The sequence below is a fragment of the Sinocyclocheilus anshuiensis genome, unplaced genomic scaffold (assembly GCF_001515605.1).
Source record: "Sinocyclocheilus anshuiensis isolate Anshui unplaced genomic scaffold, SAMN03320099.WGS_v1.1 scaffold689, whole genome shotgun sequence".
Lineage (NCBI taxonomy): Eukaryota > Metazoa > Chordata > Actinopteri > Cypriniformes > Cyprinidae > Sinocyclocheilus > Sinocyclocheilus anshuiensis.
The window spans coordinates 366,807-381,182 of NW_015536490.1; the positions used below are offsets into that span (position 1 = coordinate 366,807).

Here is a 14,376-nt window from a genome sequence, read left to right on the forward strand (position 1 = left end):
GTGTGTGTGTGTGTGAGAGAGAGAGAGAGAGAGAGAGAGAGAGGTGCTTGTCAGTCGGTAACGTTAGCTGTAGCAGAGGCTGTACTGTGTAGTGTAGCCGCTGTATATTTGTGTTCACACATATTTCTGTGTTTTAGTGTCGTGTTCAGTGGCATGAGTGAGTGTGTGTGTGTGTGTGTGTTACCGGCTTCAAATCTCTGATTTCTGTCAGTGTTCAGGCCTGTCTGAGCACAAACACACCTACAGGACTTCACCATGGACAAAGTAAGTTTCTGCACTCATAACTTCATCTTATTTTCACGTCACAGCTGAGTAACTGTACTTTTAAAGGATCGGGCGCTGAAATATCATCTTAAATGCTGAAATCTGAACTATATCGGTGAGTCGCGTTCAGCTGACAGGCTGGTTTGCTCTTTGAGTTAGCATGCTAGGCCACTTCATATTACATAGTTCATATATACACTTTTATTACAACAGCAGCCTGAAATAAACATATTAGCATGCTTAAATCAGGTTATAAGATGTTTATTCATGGTTATCAGATGATTTTGTGTTTGAGCAATCTTCAAATCACTTGAACACATGTCATGCTAATGTGTTAGCATTCAGAGAAGCGCGAGCGAGACTTGCCAAAGCGTTTGTTCAACAGTGACGACCTGAATATGTTCATTTGACTGGTTTTGTTTTATTAAATATAATTAAAAAAACTTAAATTAAAACGATAAAGCTCATATCCTCTACACACCTAGTGGACTAGACTGGCAACGCCCAAAGGTTGACATGCATCATCCTCCATCTGGATTTGAGGTTACTCTCTCGGCAGCATATGTATTATTTAGATGTGTGTTTATTATCTGTGCATTTCTATTAGAGCTTACGTCCCCTCCTGTCATTGATTGCTAGCTAAATAAGTCATGCTTTGGATCTGTCAGATCATTGGCAGATGGGTTTTATGGTCAATCAAGTGAGCCATTGATATTTTTCGGGAATTATGTCATGTGCAATAATGGTGTGTCTCTGTATGTAAACTGTCAGTAGATCTCTAGAGATTGAAAGGAGGCTTTGGGATACAGTATTCAATAGAATCATGTCCTTAATTCCAACTAAAACTGAAGTGAACTCGGGAAAATGTGTCTGACCCCTCTGGACAACGATCTGTCTAATGTCAAGTGTGTTCATTTAGCACTTCTGGTATATTTCTAGTAACGTTAATCGTTTGATTTTAACCTGTTTTTGTCCCTGAACGTTTTGAAGGCAGATTTCCTAAAAGGTCTACCTGTGTACAACAAGACAAACTTCAGCAGATTTCACGCGGACTCTGTATGTAAAGCATCGGTAAGATTTGCTGTTTTACAGTGTCCTTCGTGAGCTGTTCACCATCATCTTTCTGAATATTCATTGAGCATTTTCACACTGCAGCTGTGAATGACATTTTCAGGGCTTGTTTAAATCATTAACAGCCCATTTTTTTTCTGTCTTACAGAACAGAAGGCCGTCAGTGTATCTGCCTACACGAGAGTATCCCTCCGAACAGAGTGAGTGCTGAGATGAATGCTGCTGCACAACCTTTTAAAATGTAGATCTGTGTTACATTATTAAAAGTGAAACTTGATGTTTCTCACAAAACACCTTGGTTTCAGTCTGAAGCCTCATTTTAGGTTTTTTTTTCTCTCCTCGCAGTCATTGTCACAGAGAAGACAAACATCCTTTTGCGTTATCTTCATCAACAGTGGGACAAAAAGGCAAGTGTTCTTCAAGCTCTCATTTGACCAAGCTACTGCATGTTGATGGATACATTGACACATTTCATAACATTAAAATTCAGAAAATATATTGCCAGAATATCAAAGGTCCTCCCTCATGTGTGATTGGGGGTGTAATGGTACACAAAAATTAAAAGAAAAAAAAAATTTGAAAAAGGCCAATATAACAAACCGATAGTTTATTAATTAACTGTGTGAAGGTTTAACTACTGTTAGACCTGCCTGAAAAGCACTGTTTATTTCATATGTATCTTTGTTCAGTTGTATTTCTGTTGAATGTTAAATGGATCCAATCCATGTTCAGTGAAAATGATTTGATGATGCAGCAATAAACTAGCTAATATACATTAATGCATGCGTTTTTGAACTTGAGAAGCTAATTTAAAACATGATCAAAACTGTCATCTATTTTAATGACAAAAGTTCAAATAAGTTAGCAAGTGACAAATATCAGAATTGACCCTTTGCAAAAACCCACCCCCCTTCATTATTGTTGCTACGTCCGGTAAGCCGTGGTGCTCTCACGCCACACATCATGTTCTCACGCTGTGAAAAATACATTGTTGAACAAAGAGGAAACTGACAGTGAGCAGACAGACAGGACAGAGCAGGTTACTTTTGGTAAACAAATTCCCAGCTTTCAAATTTTTTTTATAAAGAAATTCGGACAATAAATACCATTTTGTGGCTCTTTAATGTGTCGTGACAGATTGCTGTAGCGCCACGTAAACCGATCATCTCTTCCTCTTTATTAGTTATAGCACAAAATAAACATGAATGAACATCAGAAGGGATCTTGTTTCAACCACAGAAACTTGACTTGTTTCCTGTCTGGTTTGTCTGCGTTATGATTGGTCAGATCGCCTGTCAATCAAACTCCTGGCGAAGGGTCAATTGGCCAAAAGTTGTTTGTTAAAAATCTGTTTTAGCCATCAGTGCGTCCCTAATACTTTTAAAATAGGACTTTAAAAAAAACCTACGTTACTTATTTTAATTAGAATAAATATTTAATTCAAAACTTTTGGATTCATGTCGTTTTGTCCTATGCAATATTTGTTTAAAAATCTATATTGAAAATCCATCCATGATTTGATTTGTGTCCGAGTTCCTCTTTTTAAGATGTGTTTGTGTTGAATTTACACTGAGAGAAAACCAAAAATACTAAGTCCCTCATTGTCATTTTGTCCATGGAGAACTCCGACTTTAGGGGCCATTCACGCATTTTTGTGAATGAACGAATTAATATGTATGTGCTATATTATTGTACATGAAATACAAATACAAAGTACAAAATACATTGAAATAAATGGAAAATCAATTAGGTGGAATGGAAAAATGCATTCTGGGTGAACTGTCTTTTTGTTCTACCCTACTAAGAAATGCAGCTACTTCTCTCTCACCCCTCCTTGCTGAACTTGATCGATTTCGAAAGCGAAAGAAACCGCGCACATAGGAAAGCATTTGCACGTTTTTGTGAGCATCAGTGACTGCTTGCAATTGCAGATTGCATGCTGTTCCCAACCCACCCACAATGTGATCTCACAAACCTCTATCTAGCTACTGGAATCATGAATTTAAACTTCAGGTTTTTTTTAAATGTCTTGCAGAATGCAGCTAAAAAGCGAGAGCAGGAGCAAGCAGAAGGGGAGGGCGGCAGCCCAGCGCCTCCCCGCAAAATGGCCCGGACAGACAGCCAGGAGATGAACGAGGACTCCTAGAGGAACCCACCATCCGACAGCACAAGAACGGACACAACAAGCCCAAACACCCGCACGCCACATAGGAATTTCATCTCGGAAAGAAAGAAATGGAAGAACACTTCTCTTACAGTGTGCTTTTTTTTTATTTTTTACTGAGTGCTTCCTGATGCAGTCAGTGCCCCTCACCCAGCCCGTCTGCCCGGTTCTGAACGTGTGGGGCACGACGGGTTTCACTGCCAGCTTTGACGATTCTGCTGAACTCTGAATCACGATATATGCAGTGGGGGGTATAGCGATATTCAACAAGCACATAATAACGAATGTCTGCTAAGAAGACGTGTGTGTGAAATTTGATTTGTTAGGAGACTATTAATGCAGTGTAAAAGTTTAAAAACACCATAGTAATCTCAGCTGTGAATGACTGCTTTCAAGATATACTCCAAACACACAGGGTCTCTCTCTTCAGTGTCCAAAAAGGGAAAATTCAGAAATGTACAGCCACGTTCGGCAGATTTAGATGTAGTATTTTGTGTTGGTAATGTGACGGTCTTCCTAGCAGGTGCATACTTGTGCATGAAAGCACTGTTAGGACTGTTTTTCTGTTGTCACAGGTTGAGGATAACATTTCGGGTCATGTAAACAAATACAAATGTCAGTCTCTTTCACTTCCCCCGTTGTCATATAGGTTTTCAGTGCTGTGTTCGTTCCACACTCAAAAACGGATCACTTGCCTTCAGATGCCTGGCTCGATATTTGACTTGATCCCTGTGTGCGGATTCAGTTGCAGTCTGTTTGCCTTCTAAATATGATGGGATTTTCCCAGGTTCGAGTTTAATAGTGTCTCTCCTTTATCTGGATTTGTGGTTTTAATTTGGAGTTCTGAGATTTAAGTTGCAGCTATGCAGCAGTTCCTCTTTTAACCTGCAGAGGGAGTCGGTGAGCTGTGGTTGCGGATGATAGGCTATAATAAACAGGAGGAGCTTTACACGAGGCTTAATACTTGCAGCAAGTGTGCTTTTGAGTCCACAACGTATACTGTTTTCATTGTGGCTGGAGACGTGATGTGAGGTTAAGTCAGCTGTTTCAAGCCATTTCCCTGCGTTGAAGCCATCAACATTAACAAAAAATAATGCATGCAAAATGTTTTGAGTAAAGGAAGCTTTTAAAACCTCTTGGGGGGGAAGTGTGCAGAGAGCAGCCCATCTCGAGTCGAACTCTAGCTGAAAGAGATACAGCATTACTTACCGCAATTACACCTGCATTTGTATGTTCTTGTTCTTATGAAACCTTCCCAATTTCTGTTTGAGGTCAACTTTTTTTTTTTTTTGAGACTTAATAAAAATGAGACAAAAGGTTTTTGTGTCAAGCCAAATTTAATTTAGATTTCAAGATAACAGCATATGCTCAACAGGTGTAATCCGCTTTAATCTGGATTTCTTACTGTGACCATGTAGATTTGGAAGATATGGATTTAATGAAAACGAAAAACAGACCTGTTGTTGCTCTTTTAATTATTTTTATTATAAGTTTTACATTAAATGAAGTCTTCTACTTGTCTTTAAAGTCATTGTATCACGTGGAAAGAGATTCTATTTAGATTCGATTATTGGATTGAGGGTTGCAGATTACCAACCCGCAACTTCATTACACTGTGAAGAGAAGCTACTGGAGTCAACAGTCTAGCTTTTACATGTATCGGGAACATCGATAATCTGGTAAGATATTTCTCTCTACAGTATGTGAAAAAAAATGTAATTGTATTTATTTATCATAGCTAAAAGTGGAGGCAGCCTAAAAGGTAGAAACCTTAATGAAAGAAAGGCAGTTCCGAATTGTGATGCAACGAAATACACTGCTTTTGAAAAATATTTACTCAATTTTTACATGGGATTTTTGCTTGGTGGCTATATATATTTAAAAAAATCTTGTATTATTTACTTGAATGTCAATATCAGTCCTTTTTGACAGTCAATATAACATTGCATAAGTAGATTGTCACAGTACACACCGTTAATTTTGAAAACAAAAGTTAGTGTTCAATTAATTGCATCATATAATCCAGTGACATTGTGACAACTCACAATTAAAATAGAACAGATCCAACCCAATGTTATGAAGACCAAAGCGCTAAGGAGCGTTGAGGAGGGGAACAAATAGATTCTTACAATTAGTTTGGTTGTCATGTATTTTTAAAGCTTTTATAAACATACATTTCATAATACTTGTGAGGAAATTTTGAGGCACAATTCGTTTGCTATACATGTTAAGCTAATTTTGATGAATAATTAAACTTATGGTACTAATATACTGTCCAATACTGATCCTAACAAAATATGTTCTGGTGTTTTGAGTTTTGGGAAGGGTGTTATATATATTCGCGCTCTGAAATTGAATATAATTCATGGAGATGCTAGTTGGTGCCATTATTCTGTGGTACTGTGAGAATAGCTAATAGGCCTGACAGCAAAGTACTATATTTGGCGCAAAAACAAACCAACATGCTACTTTAACTTCTAACATTAAGAGACCACAGTCAGGTTAGACATCACATTGAATTTAATGTGGATTAAAAGGAAGGACTTGCAGTCTTTGCAATGGTACACACTGTATAAAGGTCCTAGATCACATAATCTTTGTCTACATAAAGGTTATTTTTTTCTGAAAGACAATCCGTTGGCTGAACAAATACTGCAATCTATTAAACGCACTATTTTTATCCCTCTCAGTCTTGTTTTCAATGCTGTCAAAAATTTAATATAGGCGCTACTCTGACTAAGGTCCGTGTTAGAAGCATCGTGCTCTAGGGGTACTTTTTGGCAAGACACAATGGGTAGCTTGTTGCATGTAACACATTATGTGGATAATTGGTCAGCCAAACTGATGTGTGCCAATCCAAATTTGCAGAAGCCCATGTACTAAAGCATTGAATCTTTGAGAAGCCAATTGCACTTCTTATTTCCCCAGGTGTTCACCATGTTCACCAGCTTTGTGGATGGAATATTCTGTTGCTTTACAGGGAAGTCTACTAACGTTGTGGTACCTATTGAGTCCTCTGAGCCCACCGATGGTTTTGAATTTGTTGAGGTAAAGCCAGGAAGGGTTCTGAGAGTTCGACATATTATCCCAGACAGACCAGTGCAGGTGTAATCCGCTTTAATCTGGATTTTTTACTGTGACCATGTAGATTTGGAAGATATGGATTTAATGAAAGCGAAAAACAGACCTGTTGTTGCTCTTTTAATTATTTTTATTATAAGTTTTACATTAAATGAAGTCTTCTACTTGTCTTTAAAGTCATTGTATCACGTGGAAAGAGATTCTATTTAGATTCGATTATTGGATTGAGGGTTGCAGATTACCAACCCGCAACTTCATTACACTGTGAAGAGAAGCTACTGGAGTCAACAGTCTAGCTTTTACATGTATCGGGAACATCGATAATCTGGTAAGATATTTCTCTCTACAGTATGTGAAAAAAAATGTAATTGTATTTATTTATCATAGCTAAAAGTGGAGGCAGCCTAAAACGTCGAAGCCTTAATGAAAGAAAGGCAGTTCCGAATTGTGATGCAACGAAATACACTGCTTTTAAAAAATATTTACTCAATTTTTACATGGGATTTTTGCTTGGTGGCTATATATATTTAAAAAAATCTTGTATTATTTACTTGAATGTCAATATCAGTCCTTTTTGACAGTCAATATAACATTGCATAAGTAGATTGTCACAGTACACACCGTTAATTTTGAAAACAAAAGTTAGTGTTCAATTAATTGCATCATATAATCCAGTGACATTGTGTAATTGTATTTATTTATCATAGCTAAAAGTGGAGGCAGCCTAAAAGGTAGAAACCTTAATGAAAGAAAGGCAGTTCCGAATTGTGATGCAACGAAATACACTGCTTTTGAAAAATATTTACTCAATTTTTACATGGGATTTTTGCTTGGTGGCTATATATATTTAAAAAAATCTTGTATTATTTACTTGAATGTCAATATCAGTCCTTTTTGACAGTCAATATAACATTGCATAAGTAGATTGTCACAGTACACACCGTTAATTTTGAAAACAAAAGTTAGTGTTCAATTAATTGCATCATATAATCCAGTGACATTGTGACAACTCACAATTAAAATAGAACAGATCCAACCCAATGTTATGAAGACCAAAGCGCTAAGGAGCGTTGAGGAGGGGAACAAATAGATTCTTACAATTAGTTTGGTTGTCATGTATTTTTAAAGCTTTTATAAACATACATTTCATAATACTTGTGAGGAAATTTTGAGGCACAATTCGTTTGCTATACATGTTAAGCTAATTTTGATGAATAATTAAACTTATGGTACTAATATACTGTCCAATACTGATCCTAACAAAATATGTTCTGGTGTTTTGAGTTTTGGGAAGGGTGTTATATATATTCGCGCTCTGAAATTGAATATAATTCATGGAGATGCTAGTTGGTGCCATTATTCTGTGGTACTGTGAGAATAGCTAATAGGCCTGACAGCAAAGTACTATATTTGGCGCAAAAACAAACCAACATGCTACTTTAACTTCTAACATTAAGAGACCACAGTCAGGTTAGACATCACATTGAATTTAATGTGGATTAAAAGGAAGGACTTGCAGTCTTTGCAATGGTACACACTGTATAAAGGTCCTAGATCACATAATCTTTGTCTACATAAAGGTTATTTTTTTCTGAAAGACAATCCGTTGGCTGAACAAATACTGCAATCTATTAAACGCACTATTTTTATCCCTCTCAGTCTTGTTTTCAATGCTGTCAAAAATTTAATATAGGCGCTACTCTGACTAAGGTCCGTGTTAGAAGCATCGTGCTCTAGGGGTACTTTTTGGCAAGACACAATGGGTAGCTTGTTGCATGTAACACATTATGTGGATAATTGGTCAGCCAAACTGATGTGTGCCAATCCAAATTTGCAGAAGCCCATGTACTAAAGCATTGAATCTTTGAGAAGCCAATTGCACTTCTTATTTCCCCAGGTGTTCACCATGTTCACCAGCTTTGTGGATGGAATATTCTGTTGCTTTACAGGGAAGTCTACTAACGTTGTGGTACCTATTGAGTCCTCTGAGCCCACCGATGGTTTTGAATTTGTTGAGGTAAAGCCAGGAAGGGTTCTGAGAGTTCGACATATTATCCCAGACAGACCAGTGGTTGAGGAGCCAGGGACTGGGGAAGGGGGTACGGTCAGCTGCAAGCGCAAAATCTCGGTGTACCGAAATGGACAGCTTCTGATTGAGAATGTCAATGAAGCCACCCATCCAGAGTTGGTCCGCTATCAGAATGGAGACAGCACTGTGGATACGGATGTTTCCAACTGTGAGGCTCCCACAGCAGGCCAGGAAGTCACCATCCAAATCTCAGCCAGACTTGAGACCAACAACTGCACCAAAAAGCATCAATACTGGTACAGAGGCTCCAGTGGACATCAGATCTAACGGCATGAAATAGCTGGTCTACTAATAAACAAGTTATGGTATACACAGCCTGTTCAAATGAATGATTTGCATTCTTGCATCTACTGTGGGATATATGTGCTTAAATGGGATTAATACGTCCTATGACGTTGTCAGCCCAAAAGTAATAACCTCAAGATGAAATATTATTCAAAATTCTGTAACATGACAGTGCAATACTGTTACTGGAAGCATTTACTGTAAAAAGATTGAACTATTTTGTATTTACAGTATTTCGGGCTATTACTAGCCTTTATTTTATTTAACTAATATCAGATGATATCAATTTCTGAGTTATTCAGCAGAGTATTGTTCTGGTCACTTGAAAAGCAGTTGTTTTTTGACATTTTCATAATGTTTAGGTTATGTCTTTTTATTTTTAAGTACTCCAGCCCTGTTGTTGAAATTGTCTAAAATAAAAAGCTAGATCTGCTTCTGCCTCACATTCTTACAAATCAGCTTACCTACTACAGTCCATACTTTTTAATATGAAGCACGCTGTCTTTGGTTTCTGCAGGTTTTATGGTAAATATACAACCTTTTAAGACCAAGCAATGATGAAAATGCATAAAATACATGTAATAGAATACCATACGTGAATATATTCTCTACATATGTTTTGTATTTAGCAACACTTCAAAGTTTGAAGATGCAAATTCCAACTGATCACCATTACTTTTTAATACATTCTACACAAAGTTTGCAACATGTAATCCCATGACTATGTATAGAAGACTTTTAATGCCTTAATTTGTGAAAGCATGAAATAAGACTTCAAGACCTGCCGAAGCCCTGATTGAATGCTGTGAAACATGCATTTCAGGTAAATCAGCAGGTTCATGAAATGGGCATTTAGCATAACTATTAAAGAACTTAGTCGGTATTCAAAAATGAAAACTATTAAACATTATCGTCTCATTTTCAACTAATTATAAGTCCTTTAAAGACAAAAACAATGACTTTTTTTTATTTTTATTTTACTGCCAGATGATCTGCAGCTTGGATTCACAGGCATACGAAAGGAAAAGCAGAGAATTTTCAGTATGTAAATAAACCACATACCTTTATTTGCCAAGCAAGACAAGCTTTTACACAAAGAAAAAGAAAGTCAGAGTCTGCTTTGGAGACTTTTATTTACTTTTTACTTCAGAGGAATGAAGCGGGAAGAATGAGTGGCTCCAATACCCGGACGACCGTGTTTAACAGGCTTGTATGTGATGGAGAACTCTCCAAGGTAATGACCAATCATCTCAGGCTGAAAAGAGTCAAAATTATACAAATCATTAGCCATCAAAAACCACTGCATATTCATTCACAATGCATTCTTCAATAAAAACTAGGGCTGCACAATTAATCGAAATTAAATCGCAAATTCGCGATTAGGCAGAAGCTGCGATTGTCATGCGTATCTTTCAGTGAAGCACGGTTCTGTGATCAGCAGTAAATCTCCATCCAAAGGCCAGAGGGCGCTCTCGCGCTGAAACTCCAAATACGCCTCGCAGAAGAAACCCAGGAAATGCCTATAGCGGTTGCTAAATAAACAGAAGATTTAACTGCTTTGATTAATTCAACGTGACTAATAAACACACGACTACGACAATATATGGTTTATTGGAGTTCGTCTTATAATTTTTATTATAATAAAGTATATAATAATGCAATGCTAATCGACATAGCCTTTATCACTGCTTAGAATACTATGAAATATGTTGCGTGTTGCATTTACTAGACAGAGCCGTAGTTCACTGACAACCTACGCAAACAGCTTTCATAATCGCAGAACGATTTATTCGATTTCATAATCGCGTGATTAAATCGTCTGTGATTATGAACGCGGTTTTGCATAGCTTGTCAGTGAACTACGGCTCTGTGTAGTAAATGCTACTTCATCTGAAAGCAAGTGATGGAGATTTACTACTAATCACAAAACCGGCTTTACTGACAAGATGCGCATGACAATCGCATTCGATTAATCGTGCAGCCCTAACAAAAACACAGCCATATCTAACGGCTTAGTGGGACACAGAGTCCTTGACCTGACAGCAAAGCCACAAAAAGCAGCACTGTGATTATTTTTGACAAACATTTTAACGGTATGCTTCATGCCTACCTTGATTTCAACCTGGTTGAAGGTCTTGCCGTTGTACACGCCGACCATGGATCCAACCATCTCTGGCAGGATGACCATGTCTCTCAGGTGAGTTTTCACCACCTCTGGTTTCTCCATCGGAGGTGCCTCCTTCTTGGCCTTGCGGAGACGCTTGAGGAGAGACTGCTGCTTCCTCCTGAGGCCAAGGTTCAGCCTCCTCCTCTGTCTGGCACAGTAGAGCTGCATCAGCTGCTCACTGAGGAACACACACCAGCTTATTCAATATTTCTACAGATGACGAAACCTTAATTCAGAAGGTTGGCAAAGAACAAGTGTTTAAGACCGTTAAAGTTCAGGTTACAATAACAGGGTTTCTACAGATATGAACAAGTAAAATTTAAAGGGGTCATATGATGCTGCTAAAAAGAACATTATTTTGTGAATTTGGTGTAATGAAATGTGTTTATGCAGTTTAAAGTTAAAAAAACAAATTTTCCACATACTGAACATTTGGGCGGTGTTATGCAAATCTTCCCACATAGTGATGTAGCTATGTGGGGCGTGTTAGAACGAGCCGTTTTAGGGGGGCGTGACTGACTCTTAACTTTTATAAAGAATATCTCTTTGGATTTGAGACTTTAGTCTTTACAACTTTACAGATCTTCTTTATGCACCAAGAGCTTGTAACACTCCAAAGAGAAAGGAAAAATTGAAATCGCATCATATGACCCCTTTAAGACCTTTTTACTACCACCTTACATGAAATTTAAGACCTAAGCCGGTGATGGAAACAAACATTATATTGCATATGTATATGTAATATTTAATGTGTTTATGGTAAAAAGAAAACAAAGTATCATCGCTGTCATAAAAGAAATTATCATTTCGATACACAGTGAACTTTTCATTACAAAAATATTGGCATAGGAACATTGACTACATTAATATTCCGACAAATTAAGGTCTAAAAAGGTCTTAAATCAGAGCAGTCATTTCAAATTCATAAAGTCATGGTGTTAAATATTGCATGCACTGCAAGACAGTCTCAGTATTTTAGTTTTCCAAAACAAATATCCTCAAATCAGCATACATTTACTTGAGATGCAGAGATGATATGAAGTTGTCTTTTCTGAAAAACTGAACAAAATTGAGTTTGCGGTTAAAACGAGCAAATATCGGTCAATGAGGAATGAAAACATGAATTAAGTTCATTTTTCTGAACCCATAGGCAGATTTTTTTTAAAGAGCATAAACTCGCTTCATTTAGTTCACTTAAAAGTCATTTTGCTTGTCAAGTGTTTGTAGGCATTTGCACTGGAAAACAAAAATGCTGACTAAGAGCAATGCGATCAGTAAAAGTTATTTCCATATTCTAGTTGTTTGGATAAGCAATGAAGATCTGTTGTCATATTTTCAACTCTGAAGCATTGCTAACAGACATTTACATTTAGAGACCGTATTGACGTGTTCCAATCAATTCAGTCTTTAAAATGTCTTTACTTGGAATTAAAAAAGTCAAACATTTCCCTTCATAAGACCTACAGAAACCGCGTTATCTGAAACAGATCAGCTCGGATATTCCAACGTTTTGTTTCCCTCAGAAGAATGCTGTAACATTATGAAAACCACGGGGCGAGTCATTTCCACTGCCACTGGAGGCAGGGACGTTTCTAGGCATAGGCGAGCTAGGCGGTCGCCTAGGGCACCACCAGCTGAAGGGGCGCCAATGAGCGCACGCCTGACTGGAGGCAACTATTCCTCGCTTCTCTCCTCACTCGCTCTCAACATGTTTTCACCTTCAGACGACAGAGCTTTGACTCACTAGGACATGTCCAGCAGCTGGTCCAGGTCCACACCTCTGTAGGTGAACTTCCTGAAGGTGCGCTTCTTCTTCTGCTCGGCGTCCGCCTGTGGGAATCACAACCACCGTCAGCCTGATCCGCTAACTGTTAGCGTGTTAACTAGCACATAAACAGCGAGTAATGCAATAAAAACATGCCCATTTGATTTTATTTAAACGGACACAGGAATGAACTCGAGAATCCATCGCGCTTGATTTAGAATTGCAGCACAAGCCTGAAGCCGCTAATCGAACACCTAAGCTTTCATCCCGCGCGAAAAATAATGGCCTGAAAGCGTACATCCATTCTTAAGTGAGCTTTATTCACATTTTCTACTCTGATATGCATCATATTTACAGTAGATTGGTTTGGATTATTGGATATAAATTAGACGTTAACCTACCATCTTGAGAGACTCCCGGAAAAGGAAGATAGCGGGACAGACGCGGTAATATCGCGAGAGTTCAGGGAAGACTTAAGGGGAGTTTAGTAAGTCGCCCACTGGCGGAGAGGAGGAGGATAGAATTATTTTACTTTGACTGATTTGCTGTATATAAAACCTCAGCGTTTGATGCGAGTTCACTTGTCCTTTTTTATTTAATCGATCGGTTCAAACAAGAAATCAACGCACTGTGGCACTCTGTAGGTCAGTAGTTTTTTTTTTGTAAAGAAACAAATACTAACTTTTTTTTTTTTTTTTAGCTCTCAACTATTTGAAACAGCTTTTTAAAATAGTTATTATGCATTCAGCTTTCTTAACCTCGTATCTTGAAGCTACACATTAATATTCATACCCAGTGAAGCTAAAATTGTGGTTATAAGTGTAAAGACCGCCTGAGACACAGGCCTACGCTTTCCCTTATACAATCCGTCAAAAGTGTATCATGGTTTCCGCAAAAATATTAAGCAGCAAAGACTCAAATTTGTAACATTTATAATAATAATAAATGTTTCTTGAGCAACAAATCAGCATATTAGAATGATTTCTGAAGACTGGGAGTAATGATGCTGAAAATTCAGCTTTGACTCAGGAATAAATTACATTTTAAAATGTATTCACAGAAAACTACGGTGACGCATTGCTGCCACACTCATATTTTTTTCCCCACTCAATTATGTCGTAATAACGAGATGTTATGTCGTTTTAACGACATCTTTTCTCGTTAAAACGACATCTTTTCTCGTAATAACGAGATATGTCGTAAAAACGATATTATTATTATCTCGTTAAAACGACATATTTTTTCTCGTAATAACGACATATTATGAAATAAAAATATGTTTTCCCGATTATTATAGATATATAGTAGGCTGTATGTGAGCGAGCTAAGCGACTGTCCGCGCTGCTGTCGCTACAGTCTGACATAAACAAGGATCTGCACGCTGCTGAAATTATTGAAATACACTGTTTTAAATGTATTTTAATATAATGGTTTTAATTGTAAGCTGCATGTTTATTAGGATTGATCTCCAATCTGTCTACAATATAGTG

General features: G+C 37.6%; 2 protein-coding genes across 2 annotated transcripts; one reads left to right on the forward strand and one right to left on the reverse strand.

Moving 5' to 3' along the window:
• The first annotated feature begins 29 nt into the window (after window positions 1-29).
• Window positions 30-4,811, forward strand: LOC107685208 (DET1- and DDB1-associated protein 1-like). Its single transcript, XM_016481723.1, has 5 exons — window positions 30-264; window positions 1,255-1,335; window positions 1,484-1,535; window positions 1,681-1,742; window positions 3,371-4,811. Exons 1-5 carry the CDS (start codon window positions 256-258, stop codon window positions 3,479-3,481), a joined length of 315 nt encoding a protein of 104 aa, XP_016337209.1. The 5' UTR covers window positions 30-255; the 3' UTR covers window positions 3,482-4,811.
• A 5,257-nt stretch (window positions 4,812-10,068) lies between these two features.
• Window positions 10,069-13,382, reverse strand: LOC107685215 (40S ribosomal protein S15-like). The gene is made up of 4 exons (XM_016481736.1): window positions 13,288-13,382; window positions 12,866-12,951; window positions 11,065-11,299; window positions 10,069-10,209 (listed from the first exon to the last, which is right to left on the reverse strand). The coding sequence occupies exons 1-4, from the start codon at window positions 13,288-13,290 to the stop codon at window positions 10,096-10,098; spliced, it is 438 nt and encodes a 145-aa protein (XP_016337222.1). The 5' UTR covers window positions 13,291-13,382; the 3' UTR covers window positions 10,069-10,095.
• Window positions 13,383-14,376: the final 994 nt, after the last annotated feature.